Below are 15,790 nucleotides of genomic sequence, written 5' to 3'. Positions count from 1 at the left end.
ACACACTAAATAGAGAAGCTGAGTTAGACAACTTGAATCTGTGTGGAAATATGAGCACATATATCCATACATAGTCCTCTTATAAGTCCCCTCCACAAACCTCTGGCCTTATCTCCAAAGGGAAGCATATTTCTCAAGAGCTTTGACCTCCGCTGTCCAAATTCACAGCCAATGACAAACAGTGCCTAAGCATGGCACACTCTTATCCACCTCCCTCCCTGTCTCTTATCTTACTTATTGCCTGGTGATTTTAACAAAGTATAGTCAAACACTAGTGGCACAGTGCCAGCTCTCGGCAGACTTTGCTACAGAGGTGAAAAAGAGGAGAAAAAAAAGCCTTGCTGTGTATTAGCATCAGATGGGAGATAATGGAGTTAAGCCTTTGCAAAGAAAAGACTCATAAAAACCTTAAGCAAACATGGACTGAGAGTTGCCCTTCTGAGTATTAACAATGCATCATAGTGTCTTGTGTTGTAGGCGTTGGGTGTAACAGTAATTAAACCCAATGCTGGTCTTCAGTCTCTAATCCTAATCTCACCAGATTTTGTCAGATTGGTATTGATTTACAAACATCCTCTTTTTACATAGCAAGATTAAAGTCCTTTGCACAATGAGTTAGTGTTTTCGTAAGCAATTTTTGTAATCATCCAAAACAAAAAACGCATGTACAGAAACCTTGCACACTGAGTCTGATGTGTTATACTGTTCTATTTGTTGCGATAATTAGCAATACAAGACAAAATGGAGAGACACATTTGCTCCCTTGCTTCTCTCCAGGAGATACCTCCCTGACTGTCACCACACTCTCATGTCTTGCATTTGGCACCACGGCTGAAGGGTCTGAACTGTCCTCCCTGTCTACACTGTCACTCTCTCAATCTGTCTGTGTGGCACACACCCTCCTCATCATCATCATCCACCTGAAAATGACTATCTGACCTGTTTAAAGTAGGCTATCTGAGTTATGAAATGATACTGTGCACCTCATTCCTCTCTTTTGTTGCAGATGCACGTGTCCCTTAGGTTACGCCACATTTTCTCTCTTAAATCTTTGATGGATATGAAAACTGCAGAAAATGTAATCTGCTCCTAAAATTTTAATGATAGATGACAGTTTCTGAGTCTATGTGCAAACATGATTGACACAATTGAGGTCTTATTTATTTTTCATTTTTTAATGATGTGAAAATTGACCCATGTTTACCAACATTTTGGAGATGGGAAACTGGTGACGCAGATGGTAAGGTGGAAGCCTGATTGTAGAAATTGTCAAATATTTTTTGGCGCACGCCATTTTTGCCTTTTGTCCGTACGTACGTTTTTAGTATGGATCATTCTTCGCATTGTTTTATGAATGAGACCCAGGTCTGAAAAGTAAAGCCAATGCAGAAGTGCCTTAAACCCCCATTCTTTCAAATGGCCAACAGGGGGCGACTCCAGTGGTCGCAAAAGAAGTCAGATTATAGAAGTCTGTAAGAAAATTACCCTACCTCACTTGATTTATTACTTCATTAACAAGGTTGTAGTGCTATTTGTTTAAGTAGTGGGGCACACCTATTATCCGCCACGTGCACACACACACAATAAAACTGTGGCTTGTTTCAGTTACGGTTATGTCACAACTGTTTCTACAGTTAACATACGTACATGAGTCAACTCTAACTATAAAATGAAAGGATGTTTTTTTGCCTTTTCATCTTTACTAGTTAACAGTTAGCAGCTATAGACAAAAAAAGAATTTGTTTCACCATACTGCTCAGAGGCTACTGAGTTATGTTTAGGAGCTGTCAACCATGGTCACCATTTAGTTTAGCATGTTAACATTACTGATAAGCGCTAAACACAAAGCACTACTGAGGCTGATGGGTATGTCATTAGCTTTGTATTGTTGAGAAGTTAAAAAATTTGGACCTAATGATGGCGCTAGAGGAAAGTTCAAGGGATCACCAAACTCATTAGGACGTATGCTGAGGGAATGACCGAATAGCTTGGCAATAGTTGTCACGATATTTTAGAACCACAAATGTCAACCTCATGGTGGCGCTAGAGGAAAAGTCAGGTATCACAAATGATCTGTGAACCATGTAAAACATGTTGTGCCTATCCTTCTAGAAGATATTTCACAGGATAAGTGAAAACTTTGACCCACCGATGGAGGAACATGAAAAGCCTGAGGATCACTAAAGTCATGGCTTTTCATGGCAAAAACATCCAATGGTTGCTGAGATATTTCACTGAAATTAAAAAGGCAACCTGATGGTTAGCCTGGAAATCCAGACCCAAATCTAGAAAGATTTAGGGTCTGGCCATGAGTAATGCAAATGGCCCAACTGGAGGGGCGGCACCAAGCATGCATTCCTAAATATCACTGCACGCAATTGGATAACACTACGACCAATCAGAACAATACACGGGGTGACGTATACGCTTAGCTACCAGCGGAGCTAACTGGTAGATTAGACTCTTGCCGTATCCGGTCGGCAAAACAGCAAAAACATCCTTCTTGCAAAGGAAAGACTCGAGCGCCGTCTTCTATTCCTCTTTTAGAGAAAAAGCCAAGTCTGACTCGTTCATTGTAGCGGCCAAAGCCGTTTCAAACAACTGGTGTTCATCCGTAGCCATCTTGCAATGTTTACTGACTGATTCCGGACTTCGTCTTCGCAGTGCTGTCGTCATCTGTTTAGCTCGCCTCTGGCCCGCCTATATCAGATACACCGATGTGATTGGTGCAGCTCGGTTTTATGGGCATAGGTAATGAGCATCATTACTGATTGCCAGAGTGACTCGCTGAGCAAATTCAAATTGTGCTCTCGCGAGACTCTAGATTTCCAGGGTACCTGATGATGGCAGTCGAGCCAAAATCAGGGGTTCAATCAAAGCAGTAGGATTCATCCTGTGGGAATCATAAAAGTCTGCACAAACCTTCATGGCAACTGATCCAGTCGTTGTTGAGAGATATCAATCTGGACCAAATAGGTGGACTGACTGACCCACCAACCAACAAACTGATGTTGCCACCTATAGAGCCATACCACTAGCATGGCTAATAATGCCCTCACAACTTATAGAGTACACTTGTCTGACTGTGTTGTGTTTGTCTGCCTCTGAGTGAATGGCTTGTCTGTGACTGATTGTGCTTATCTTGTATAGACTACCCTGGAGGCATGACAGTCTGGAAAGGGGACCCAAGAATCTTTATCTTTACCTCGTCGATGAGCAAAGCTTAGACAGGTGGGGGCTGAACGAGGCAATAGGATTTGCATATGAGCTACCAAGTTCAGGAGTCACACAAGAAAAGCATCAACTGCCATGCAAATGAGAGGCAAATGAGATTCAAACCAGACCAAGGTAAAGGAGGGGTCACAAAGGTGGGAGCAAAGGAGTGTTTTTATGTGTTTGTGCAACTATCTCACCCTGCATGTATGCAGTCGTTTGTGCCACAGGCTGTGGGCTAAAAGGTCCGTCAAGTTTTACCACAGCAGCAACAGCAGCCCTCTGGGGAAGGACAAACCATGACATCAGAATAGTGGAAGCAGCGCTGAAGACAATAGTTCTCTGTGCAGGAGTAGGGGCGAGGCGTGGCCTGGCTGGACAGAGGGTCTTCTCAGTGGACCAGCCAGCCTCAGCAGCTGTCTCAACCTCTGTCTGTATCTCTGTCACACACACACACACACACACACACACACACACACACACACATTTTCAATGCAGCATGAAAGCTTACATATTAGGACAAAGGATCGACAGATTTATGTTAAATCCCTTTACTCCTATGGATCTGTGTGTGTGTGTGTGTGTGTGTGTGTGTGTCAGCCTCTGTCCATGCTCAGTTCCAGCTCAGGAACGCAGGGACGGAGGTGGAGTAGGAGGAGAGCCACGGAGAAAGAAACATAGTTCGTACAAACTGGTGAAACAAAGAGCTAATGGACAGAAAGGCCCCACTGACAGGAGGTCGAGGGTGATAGCAGCATAGATAAGCGTGTGCTCATGTAAACACGTAACACACAACAGCCTGCCCACATGATAGCACTGTATTTACACTCTGTTGGCCTTCTCGCAATTGCCTAAGAAGACAGAGACAAAACTCCCAGACATGCAGCCGCTGCACGTCTTGTGCCAGAATGCTGCAGTTGGAGTTATTTACCCAAACCCTCCAGTGGAGAGCCCTCTACTTAAACAGCCGTAAACGTTTACAGGCCATGACAGTGAGGAGTGAAGAAGCTCACCACGTAGCTGAATTTCACATGGGGAGAGCAGAGGGAGCTACGTGATCGAGCAGCTGAGGCTGAAGTTAAAGTCTCACAGATCCATCAGGGACGACACCACCTGGGCTGTCAAAAGGAGTCTGGCCAGCCTTTTAAAAAAAAGCAGCTCAATACGAGACGAGCAAACAGCAGACGAGCATCATTGAGCGTGTATGAGCAGTGCATCGACACAAAACCCACCTGCCCTTCAGTTTAGGTCTAATGACAACAAATGCAACAAAGGCGCTGTGCGATACGCCCAGCCTCGAGGGGCCGCCACAGCTATTTATTCAGCCTCTCATTCACCTGTGAGGAGGATTCAATAGGTCTGTGTGTTATTAAAAGCTTTCATACACATGGGCTGATGGCATTATGAATTTGCGTGGAGGACGATGACCTAAACTGAGAGGGGGTTTACATGATGATTGGGCCATTGTTGCAGCCTTCAGCCTGGCTGTAAGCTCTGAGCTCAGGGACACTGAACATGAGCTTTAAATTATTTTGAACCTGTCAGCTCTGAAAAGATGCTCGAGCTGTATTAATGTGGATTTAGTCAGTTTCCAGAGTTTTCCAGCACACTTTATACATGTAGGAAACACTGCTGTTATTTACAAACTAACATGCTCTTAAAAATTGTGGATGTTAAAACTACACAATTAATATAGAAAGTAAAAATAAGTATGTACTAAAGGGAATTTGCATGTTTACAAAAATAAAGATTAGAACAAATGCAAAAAAGTAAAGATGTATAACAGCCAAATAGTTTCAAAAAGGAAATTAAGATGTGTAATACACTGAATAGATATTTTTTTTAAAAAAAGATGACTAATAGATATAAAACTAAGGTAAGACCATTAGTGTTTATATGGATTTTTGTTTGGGACATTTAGGCACATTCAATTTATTATTTTGTTTCTTTCTTTTATCTCCAGTGTATAAATGTAAAGGGAACTCAACAAAATAATATCATAAATAAGGGTAGGTGGATAAGCTAAGGTTTCATGCACCTTTTCAGTCAGCATAAACTTGCTTTGGTTTGTCACTGCCTCAAAGTACAGATTATTGTTTATCTATTCATTTATTTATTTATTTCTATGTGTATTCCAGTTGTATACATTGACCTAAATAAACATGACTAAACCCCTGTGAATAAGCATCCTGCTAATTAAAATTTTTTGCAGATTTCGATGTTAAATTTTATTTAATTTTGTCTGTATTATTAATTTATTTTGATATTTTGTTTTATTCATTCTTTGGTAAATGTGCCTTAAAGATCCCTTATACACACATAGTGTCCTGTGCGGGTGAACTAACGTTGGGTTAGAATCACAGGGATTTGTGTATGTGCTTAGGACCTGTTGTGTGATTGTAAGTTATGTATATGTAAGTTATTTTCCACGCTCCTTGTTTATGAAAAATTTGTTCTTTGATGTTTTTTTTACTATTTTGTTATATGTTATTATTTTGTAGGCTACATGTTACTCTATTTGTCATGGTTTAGGATGCTGTAGGCTACGTTCTTCCTCGAGGAAACGATAAAAAGCATGATTCGAAAAATAAATCCTGACATGGCTGTTAAATCTTTGACACTGGTGGACACATGCCTGCGGGGTCAGTGTGTGTCTGACTGCTCTGTTGTGAACCGAGTGACCCTCACACACACACACACACACACACACACACACACAGCTGCACACTGTGAGACACACAGTCTCCTGCTTTATCCCGGGATCAAGATCAGTGAGGATATCTTCACGTGAAGACTGGACACACACCACACTGACACACACTGTGTTGGGCTGATATCAACCACAGGATACTTTGCTAGACAAGAGACAAAGACTGCCATCTAGTGGTGACGGCTCAGTAACAAGGAACTCTTAACAGTTTATGTAGGGGGTTGGGTAAGATAAGATACTCTTTAAATGTTTTCTCAGAAAGGGCGGAGTCAGGACTAAAACATAAAACACTTGCCTCCATATTTCAGGATGTTGACTTTCTTATTCAATAATGAAAAACAAAATTAGATATACAGATTCTCAGAAACTGTGAAGCAAAACAGTAGAGAGTAAGTACTTGTTTCTATTTTGCATATTAGCACATTAAATTGTCTGACTTTATTTGTAAAAACACTTTAAAACAAACAGAATAGGCAAGTTAAATTAGACAAAGCTGGAAAAATAGGTTTATTAAAACATATAAAATGAACCAAAAAAAACACACATCTACAGATGACAAACCTGTATACACCCTAGCTGATGGCAGTTGCATTTGGGTTGCCTCTCTACATCCTCCCTCCCATTGTTTTAACAATATTACTGTAATATTGATACACATTATTCTAACAGGAATACATAAACAGTAGAGCAAGATGACCCTCAAGCTCAACTTATCTCAGGCACGTGGCTCAGTTTACTTCACAGCCATCATGTAAGAAAAATTGTCTCTGTGCTTGTTCAAACCCAGTACACAGTATATATACAGGGCTTTAACAGAGGTGGGGCCAAGTCATTGTTTGCACTCAAGTCCCATGTCAAGATTGGCAAGTCCAGAGTTCAGTCCCAAGTCAAAACTGGCAAGTTCCAAGTCCTAAATTCATTTATGAGTCCAAAACAAGACATCATGTACTTTTTACCAAATGTAATGCCATTTTAACAACAGAGTAATGATATTTGAATTTATGAAAATCTTGAATGCGCTATGAAATATGTGTTTGTTAAATCTAGTTATTTCGGAAGTTGTTGTGTCTCCATCTGTATTTTGATTTGCATGTTTTGCATACTGCAGTTTGGTTTTTTGCTGGCCACCGCATAGGCTAGTTTCTGTGTGTGTGAACAAAATCATCTTTGGTGTATTTTTTTCCAGCCGATGCTCAGTTGCATCACATTAGCTCTTCATGGTTCTCTCCTGCAACTTGACTGCATGCTGTCGGATTGGTTCCAACAATGTGCATCTGAGGAATTAAGTCAGCTTGCTGGAAATGAACAGTGTTAATAACCATAACACATAACCTTTCTTTAAGTCTTTATGTTTATTCAAACATTCATTTGTACTGTTTTCATAACATTACAATGGTAAAAATAAAAACCAACATAAATTCAACAACAAAGAAAAAATTAAACAAAAGGGAGGAAGTCTCTGACGTGACCTAACTGTTACTGATCATATGAGCATTCTGCTGAACATGACATAAAAACTACGACAGATATGTCCCTACTCAAATCACACAGACCTGCAGTACACTGTATCATACATCATCATAAATACAGCTGTTCACTGACCATCTCACAGCTGTCACGGCTGTTCTGTGTCAATCTGTAGGGGAACTATTTTTTCTGGATGACAAACAGACACAAACTGTTTCTCTCTCTATCCATCCAGTAATTTGAGGATGCTCTCCCTCTCCTTCAGTGCTTTCCAGGCTTGGTCCTTCTCCTTCTTGGTTGGAGTGCGTTTCTTCTGCCTGGCTGCCATGATTCGCCGAAATCCGTCCATAACCTCGTTGTCCGACACCCTGACTCTCTGCCTCAGCTCCTGCTTGCGCATCTCCTCTTTCGCCAACCTGTGTGGCAGCAGCAAACACACACACACGCACACACACACACACACACACACACACACACACACACACACACACACACACACACACACACACACACACACACACGTTAAAATGGCAGATCATGGGTCAGACTTAATTTGATATACAGTTTACATCCACTGTTGGCCTGTGTCCTCACCGGAGCAGCTCCTGCTTACGGGCTCTGTTGTGAGCACTCAGGGCTTTGAGCTCTGCTTGTCTCTTCTGCAGCTCTGCCAGGACCTCATCCTCAGAGTCTCCTCCTGGTCCAGGTCGCTCCTCGGAGTCCAGCAGCCCCTGAGCCACCAGCTCCTCTTTGATCCGAGCCTCCAGAGAGCGTGTGTGAGGAACACTGAAGGGGATAACAAGAACAAAGATATGACATAATATAGCACAGAGTGAAGGTGAAAAGTTCTGGATGGAAACTTGACACCTACAATAAACTTAATTGTGACAACCCATCTCGGAGCACTGTTAAGGACACACAAAACTAGAATGGATTTTAAAAGCATTTCATCCCTCCAAATGTGGAGAATATAAATTTGCATGCTTGCCTGCATGTACATAATTAATTCCACATGCATGCACACACATGCACCTAAGTACACAGTACGTACGGGTAAGTGTACAGCAAGCGGGTTATTGTTGCAAAACTAACCCCAAGAGGATGATGCAGGGATTCATTTCACAATAACGACTTGCTTGTTGCACATTTTCCCACTCATTACAAGGCCTCTTACAAAAGAAATCAATAACTGACACAAAAACATTGATTTCAAAATGTATATAAAAATGATTTTCTTGCTTCCTCCAGAGTCTGTGATCAGAACTGTGCCACAGCAACAGTCTGTCTTTCGTGGCAGCAGTTTGCTACTCAGAAGTAACAGATCATAGAGTGCTGTAATTGACCAATCAGACTTGAGAATTCAACAAAGCCGAGTAACAAATATGCATAAACAGAAATATACAGGCGTTTTCAGCACATCTCTGTTCAGTGTTAAAGCTGCAGACCTGGGTGTTGTGAATGACCATGACCTTAATTACCCTATGTCAGATACCAGAGCTGGTGTGTGAGTGTAACTTGTGAGTGAACATGGTTGCCAACGTGCCGAGTGACCTAACGTGGAAAAATGTTATAAATACCTAAAAGCTTTTCCTTGGCTTCGAGGAGAAGTCCCAGCGCCATCATTAGCATCCTTTCCCGAAATGTCCGGTATAGGAGAATCCTCCATGGGGGATATAATGTTCTCCTGGAAGAGAGCAGGAAAAATGTACAAGCATGTTTCAGTGTTTCCACAGAATTTAAAGGGACAGATCACCCCAAATCAAAAATACAGATTTTTTTCTCTTGACTGTAGTGCTGTTTATCAAGCTAGATTGTTTTGGTATGAGCTGCTGAGTGTTGGAGATATCAGCTATAAGGCAAGGCACATTTATTTCTACAGTAATTCAAAATGCTTTACATAAAAGTCTTGAACACTGAACATGGGTGACAGAATTGAGGTCCCTTTTTTGACTTTAAAGGGACAGTCCACCCCCAAAATCGTATATTTCCTCTTACCTGAAGTGCTATTTATCAATCTGGATTGTTTTAGTGTGAGTTGCAGAGTGTTGGAGATATTGGCCGTAGAGACATCTGCCTTCTCCTGAATATGATAGAACTAGATGACACTCAGCTTGTGGTGCTCAAAGGACTATAAAACACATCTGAAAAACTCAACAGCAATGTCTCTTTACAGAAATCATGCACTGATTATTTAAGATAATTCACAGACCTTGTTGTGAATTATCTTGAGAGCAGTTGTATTGAACTACATCTGTCAACCATATCACTGCGCAAAAGGAAGCATGTATCTACTGCTAGCTCACCTAGCAGCACTGATGTTACAGCTCAGCCGAAGTGGATGCCATTAATGTTTACATCTCACGCTGTCATGAGCATCTCATCCGAGAATAATTGCATGCTTCCTTCTGTGTAGTGATACATGTAAGAAAATAGTTCCTATATAGACTAAACACAACAAGGTCTGTGGATTATCTTGGTTTATTGGGTCATGATTTCTGGAGAGACACATCGCTGTAAAGTCTTTCAACTGTATTTTTTTCTGTGCTTTACGCAGTACAAGCCGAAGCCATCTAATCCCATTGTATTGGAGAAAAGGCAGACATCTCTACAGCTGATATCTCAAACAGTTGGCAACTCACACCAAAACAATCTTGATTGATAAGTAGCACAGCAGGTAAAAGGAAAAGTATGTATTTTCGATTTGGGGGTGAACTGTCCCTTTAAACATGAGTATTTCAAATGCCACATCTCACTCATCAGCCATTCATATTTTGTTTTAAAAGCCTAATGCATTATTGGAAAATCTAGCAGTGTACACGCTTGATCACAACATACTGACCTCTACAAGGGCCTGGAGCAGACGCTGTGTGAGAGGGCCGAAGGGACATCCATCTTCTGGAGATTCATGTTGGGACTCTGACTTCTTCAGCAGGGAGTCGACATCTACAGCAGTTAAACATTAAGATGAGTACTGCGTTTGATACATGCCAAAATTTAACGTCCAGGCTGCAGTCTTTACTCACCTTTTGCATCCAGCTCAGACAGCGGCCCTCCCATGAGACTCTTCTTCTTGTCGTTGGCTCGTGCTCCTTCTCTCTGCTCCTCCAGCAGATCTTCCTGAGCCCACCGCTGAGAGTAGTGTTTCCCCAGAGCTGGAATCTACAATCAACCCAGACAGCACCAAAGCTCAACACACGTCTACATTTTACTTAACGCAATAAAAATACCCAGGATTTTAGCCACGTCTTAAGTGAATTTAAGTAGAATATAACAACAGATACATGGCTTTGAGTGTCATACTTTGTAATACTCAGCCTCATCCTCCGGGGGTTTCAGAAGCTCCTCTAACAACCGTGTTTCTTCATTTGTGATATCAGCACAATATGGCTCGACTGATGCCCAAAATCTGAAATTAAAAAAAACATTCAAATACACTGATATCTTGCCAGAACAAAACAGGTCTGACTAGGCAAAGCATGTACAGGGCTGAGAGGTATTACAAAGAGCTGCTGTTGCTGACCTGTTGGGTGCATCGTTTTTAGGAGTGCGGGGAATGTCTTGTGGATCATCAGTGAACTCATACTCCTGGACTTTAGGCTGCAGATTTTTGGATTTGGGTCTGCCAGGACCTGGACCAGGTGCGTGACCGCCTTTGCCATCCAACTTCTGCTTCTTTGGTTTGTGGCGAGAAGAGGCGGCAGGGTCCGGGTCTTTTCCCAGCTTCAGAAAGCGCTTGTCTCCCTTCTTGTCCTGCCAGTCTGTGAGGATCTGATGGGGAGCACAGAGGGGAGTTAGAAACAGCAAACAACCAGAGAGGCAGTGTGAACAGTGGCATATTAGATTCACTGTCACAGAAGACGTGGAATAAGAGCTTCCCCCTACCTGTCTCTGCTCCTCCAGGGCTCGGAGACGGCGGCTGGCTGAGGACAGGAGTGTCTCCAGCTCCAGCTGCAGGGTGTCAAGCTCCTCAATGCCGATGCCATCGTCCTCTGAGCGGCCGAGCACAGCAGTGTAGCGGGGACAAACCTTGACATGCTCGACGGGCTTGAAGTCGTAGTATTTGAGTGGGGGGCAGTCCTTCAGCTCACTCATGATGCTGTGTGGCCTGGCACTGTCTGAATTAACTGACACAAGAAGATGGACAGGGAGGTTAAACTAAACAGATGAGACAAAGATGTCAAGTTGTGATTCTGTTTGTATGTCTCTCCATCACAAGGATGCATTAAACACACACTCACGCACGCACCCAAATACATGTACACGCAGGTTTGCTTCATAGAAAGCGAGCTCGCGGGCCCACATCGCTATATTACTCCTAAATTTAAAATGGCCACCATTATTTCAAAATTGTGCACATAAACATTTTATGTTTTAAAATTACAAGACCTGAGTAGTGCTAACCAAAAGCATTGATGTATATCTTTGAATGTTTAGGAGCAAAAATATTTACCGTCAGTGAATGGCGTCCATGATGGAAAAAACCATTGTAGGTAACGAGGGGTGTTATTGTTTTACATTCAACTGAAAATATAGAATACTTAAATAGGGACGTTAAATTCATCCCACATTACAGTAAACGCTACAGTACTTTTTTAATACTATTATTAATCGAAACAAAATTAAAGCACGGTAAATACGTTAGCTTAATACTACAATGGTATCATCGGAACAAACCATGTTGTGTAATGGTGCACAAAAAAAATGCTAAAAGATTACCGCTAAAACCTTCATTCAATAATTTAACAAAGTCAGATTTAGGTTATACAGTTCTTATTTAAACACATTTTATTCGAGAATAGGCTACAAAAGGTCGAAATGACTCCTAAACCGACGGTTGATGAGTGACATGTCTCCCGTTCACAGACCGGAATAGACGCATCGAAGGGTATGCTCGATTTCTACAAACGTACTCCACCTGGGCGGAGTGATATGCGCAAGCAGCCGCGTTTCTCATGTGTGGACAGATCCGCCTCTTTAAACGGAGAGCTAACTGAAAACTAGCGCACCCTCTCTGAACTAGACGATGTAGGATTTACGGAAGAGGAGTCCCAGGCGTGGCTGAGGAACTTCCGTCTTTTACAGCACAAAAATGGTAAGTCTCTTGCACTAAATGTAGCTTTATTTATCATTATTTAGCCGTTTATCCCCGCTAACTGTGGCTACATTTGGGGCGAGATAAGCTAGCTAGCTTCGTGTCTCTCACAGACGAGGTTTCAGGTGAGCTACAGTGAAATGAGAGGACAGGCATCCTTGGTACGGTTTGCAGAAACTGAAGTGATCGAGCTGAGCTGTCTTTTTCCTCTCGGCCCCTTTTTCTCATCGTTACTATGAGTGCTAGCCCTCCTGAAGCTCTGTCAGTAGACAGTGGGAAAGTTATGTACATGTTAGGCAAAGGCAGAGTGTTGTAGATGGACGTTAATAATTTGGATGAGCTGTAATGTTAGTGTCGGTCATCTATCCATTAATGTAAATGCAAACAGAATTGATTCATGTTTCCAGGACCTTGCATCAGGTTGATACTCATTACCATCATGTGTTTCTTTCTTAAATGGCTGTTAGTTGTTGTAAAGGTGGGAAACGGTAAGAGGTTTATATCTGAGCAGCAGCCACTGAATTCCTGCACACAGCTCATTTTGGTTCCTGATCAGACCTGACCTCACAGCCTGACCCTGCTGGTTGAGTCACCACTCGCCAGACTGGGAGGTTCAGTTTGCCCATGTACACTGATCTAAGGCATTATCCAGCTTGGTCTTCTCTGCAGGGACATTGATCTAATGTAATTTCTCCTCCAGACAGCGACTCTGCGCCCCTACTTAAACGCTGTGAGGGCCACACTGCAGGCGGCCCTCTGTCTGGAGAACTTCTCCTCTCAGGTGGTGGAGCGTCACAACAAGCCAGAGGTGGAGGTCAGGTATGTGTAATGCCATGTCTCTGGAGTGGGCAGGCTCACTGGTTGTCCCCCTGCTTTGCAGTTTCCCCTCTTTTTCTCCTGCCCTTAAGCTAAGCTGTTTGCAGATCACCCTCAGCTGCCACGCAAGTGCAGGCTTGTGCAAACTTGCATAAGAAAATCTAGGAGGGAAAAAAATGACACAAGTTTGGGCAAGGCTGTAAAATTGGCCAGTGGGGATTTGCTGCAGCCTGTTTGCAGGTGTCTCCCCAATACTATGAGGAGATTAAGAGTTTTCCAACAAGTCACTCTTAACTTGTAAGGGTTCCTGTAGGGTCTTTAGCACAGTGACTGACAGGCCTGTTTTTATTTGTAACGGCTGGATTGTGCTGTGGTTACAGGAGCAGTAAGGAGCTGCTACTTCAGCCCGTGGTGATCAGCCGTAATGACAAGGAGAAGGTTCTTATTGAGGGATCCATCAACTCTGTCAGAGTCAGCATTGCTGTCAAACAGGTGATTAAAAACAGCAGGATTTTGACTGCTTTTGGTTATGAGCTATTCACATTTCCTCATTTTCATTCCCAGTCTAATATGCATTAAAAATAAATAAAAATCTTCCCTGCAGGCTGATGAGATTGAGAAGATCCTTTGCCACAAGTTCATGCGCTTCATGATGATGAGAGCAGAGAACTTCTTCATTCTGAGGAGGAAACCAGTAGAGGTAAGATAAGATAGATGTACAAGTAATCTGGGTTTTTTATAATAGAGTGACAAAAGAGGAATCAACATTTAAATGGTGTCATAGGGCTCTTTATGCACAGATGTTGTAGAAACTATACACAAACATAAAATACCTCAATATTCACAGTGTGATCTCTTTTGTCGAATTTCTAACGTGTTGACCAGCCTCACTTACTCACGTCTTTCATTGTGGTTTCAGGGATATGATATTAGCTTCTTGATTACCAACTTCCACACGGAGCAGATGTACAAACACAAGCTGGTGGACTTTGTCATCCATTTCATGGAGGAGATCGATAAGGAGATTAGCGAGATGAAACTGTCCGTCAACGCTAGGGCCCGTATCGTTGCTGAGGAATTCCTCAAGAACGTAAGAAACTTGTTCACTGGTTTTATGGCTTCAGTTCTGATGTTGTTTGGGTTTTTTTCTGCACAGAAAGGTCAGATGCAATTCTCTTTTCTGTAAAAAAAAAACAGAAATGCTGACATGTAAAATAATGTGACGTCTTCTCTCCACAGTTCTGATAGCAGTGTTGGTTCCACACAAGCCAGAAAAACGCTCCAAGGGCCAATCAGCACTCAAGTGGAGTAAACAGCCAATCAGCGAGGAGAGGAGATGAGATGAGACGAACATGACCAATCTGGCGATGACACCCTTTGCACCCGTCTCGAGTACTTCCCTGTACTCATGAATATCAATGACTGTATATAATGAAATATTTACCAGTTTCATTTTCAGCCACTTAGAACAAATCCCCAAACAAAGGCGGGTCCTTAAAGTATTAATCAAGTTGATAGCCATGAGTACAGGGGCGTCAAAATGGCGTCGTTGCAATTGAAAATGGCCAGGTTTTTGTATTTTGTGTATGTGAGTCTGTGTATTCTGTCACTGTTGTTTCAAATTTGTCTCTAAAATTTTTCACCCATGTTTGCAGAGAGCAGTCTGTGTGGGGTTAAATCACAGACGTGGAGCAAGAGCTGTCTGTAAAGAAGCCGCCAAAAGACGTGTATGAAAATAATGAAAAAGAATAAAACTCAGTTGTTTATAACTTTGGTGTTCCTTTTTAAATACTGTCAGTCATTCACGGTCAGCGTTTGTGCTGCTGCTGTGCCTATAAACAGATTTATTCTGCTTCAGAGGAAGTTGATTTTAGTCAGCACTCTGACCACATCTCACCTTATACAGTTACTGTGTTGTTTCAGCCGCGAGGAAGAGGAAGTGATGCTTCATGCTGCAGACTCACCATTTTAGTTGTGCAGCATTTGTTCACTTATGCACATGTAAGTGTAACTGAACCCCCAGGTCTGAGCATAACTCCACCCCCACTGCATAATTCTGAAAAATGTTGAAAAGTGGGCCAGAGGCTGAGAGGTGAGAGAGGACGGTGAGGTCGATGTGGATGTGTGAGGCAGGAGTTGTCTAGTTTCCGTTTTGAGCAGTTTGTCACCAGTGCTGCTGTCAGAATTTCATGACGTAGGTAAGTCGGCTCTGTCGGCATTTCCATTACAAGTTTCTGATTTAAAACAGTAGAGGGCGTGCTGAGCCATTTTCAACCCTTGAAATTCTGATTTTTATAAATTTGGTAAGAAATATAATACCAGCATTAATGTGTTTCATCACAGTACAGTCGCATCATTTAGTTACAGCTCAATAAAACAAGTTTAAATGAGAGCTACACTCATTTTCAAAATTCATACATGTTATTCCTGTTGTCTAAGACAGTCCAAACACATTAGTAAACATGAGAATTACTCTCCCAAATCCAAAAACT

General features: G+C 42.2%; 2 protein-coding genes across 2 annotated transcripts; one reads left to right on the top strand and one right to left on the bottom strand.

Moving 5' to 3' along the window:
• Window positions 1-7,258: 7,258 nt before the first annotated feature.
• tada3l (transcriptional adaptor 3 (NGG1 homolog, yeast)-like) lies at window positions 7,259-12,209 on the bottom strand. The gene is made up of 9 exons (XM_050038222.1): window positions 11,841-12,209; window positions 11,273-11,514; window positions 10,911-11,158; window positions 10,691-10,796; window positions 10,414-10,549; window positions 10,230-10,333; window positions 8,968-9,074; window positions 7,985-8,176; window positions 7,259-7,806 (listed from the first exon to the last, which is right to left on the bottom strand). Exons 2-9 carry the CDS (start codon window positions 11,480-11,482, stop codon window positions 7,614-7,616), a joined length of 1,296 nt encoding a protein of 431 aa, XP_049894179.1. The 5' UTR covers window positions 11,483-11,514; window positions 11,841-12,209; the 3' UTR covers window positions 7,259-7,613.
• A 134-nt stretch (window positions 12,210-12,343) lies between these two features.
• LOC126386094 (actin-related protein 2/3 complex subunit 4-like) lies at window positions 12,344-15,067 on the top strand. The gene is made up of 6 exons (XM_050038223.1): window positions 12,344-12,482; window positions 13,183-13,301; window positions 13,679-13,790; window positions 13,903-13,998; window positions 14,218-14,388; window positions 14,538-15,067. Exons 1-6 carry the CDS (start codon window positions 12,480-12,482, stop codon window positions 14,541-14,543), a joined length of 507 nt encoding a protein of 168 aa, XP_049894180.1. The 5' UTR covers window positions 12,344-12,479; the 3' UTR covers window positions 14,544-15,067.
• The last annotated feature ends 723 nt before the right edge of the window (window positions 15,068-15,790 follow it).

This window comes from Epinephelus moara, chromosome 24 (genome assembly GCF_006386435.1).
Source record: "Epinephelus moara isolate mb chromosome 24, YSFRI_EMoa_1.0, whole genome shotgun sequence".
Lineage (NCBI taxonomy): Eukaryota > Metazoa > Chordata > Actinopteri > Perciformes > Serranidae > Epinephelus > Epinephelus moara.
The sequence above is the reverse complement of the archived record's forward strand: the minus strand, read 5'-3'. Positions and strand labels throughout refer to the sequence as shown.

What these genes read in the sequence shown, in the direction of transcription:
- LOC126386094 (XM_050038223.1), top strand. An exon ending in TCAGCATTGCTGTCAAACAG is followed by an intron (nt 13,791 to 13,902) that starts GTGATTAAAAAC and finishes TCTTCCCTGCAG; the next exon opens with GCTGATGAGATTGAGAAGAT. An exon ending in TGAGGAGGAAACCAGTAGAG is followed by an intron (nt 13,999 to 14,217) that starts GTAAGATAAGAT and finishes TTGTGGTTTCAG; the next exon opens with GGATATGATATTAGCTTCTT.
- tada3l (XM_050038222.1), bottom strand. Translation starts at nt 11,482, where the DNA reads ATGAGTGAGCTGAAGGACTGCCCCCCACTCAAATACTACGACTTCAAG. An exon ending in CCCTGGAGGAGCAGAGACAG is followed by an intron (nt 11,159 to 11,272) that starts GTAGGGGGAAGC and finishes GCTCCCCATCAG; the next exon opens with ATCCTCACAGACTGGCAGGA. An exon ending in AAAAACGATGCACCCAACAG is followed by an intron (nt 10,797 to 10,910) that starts GTCAGCAACAGC and finishes TTTTAATTTCAG; the next exon opens with ATTTTGGGCATCAGTCGAGC.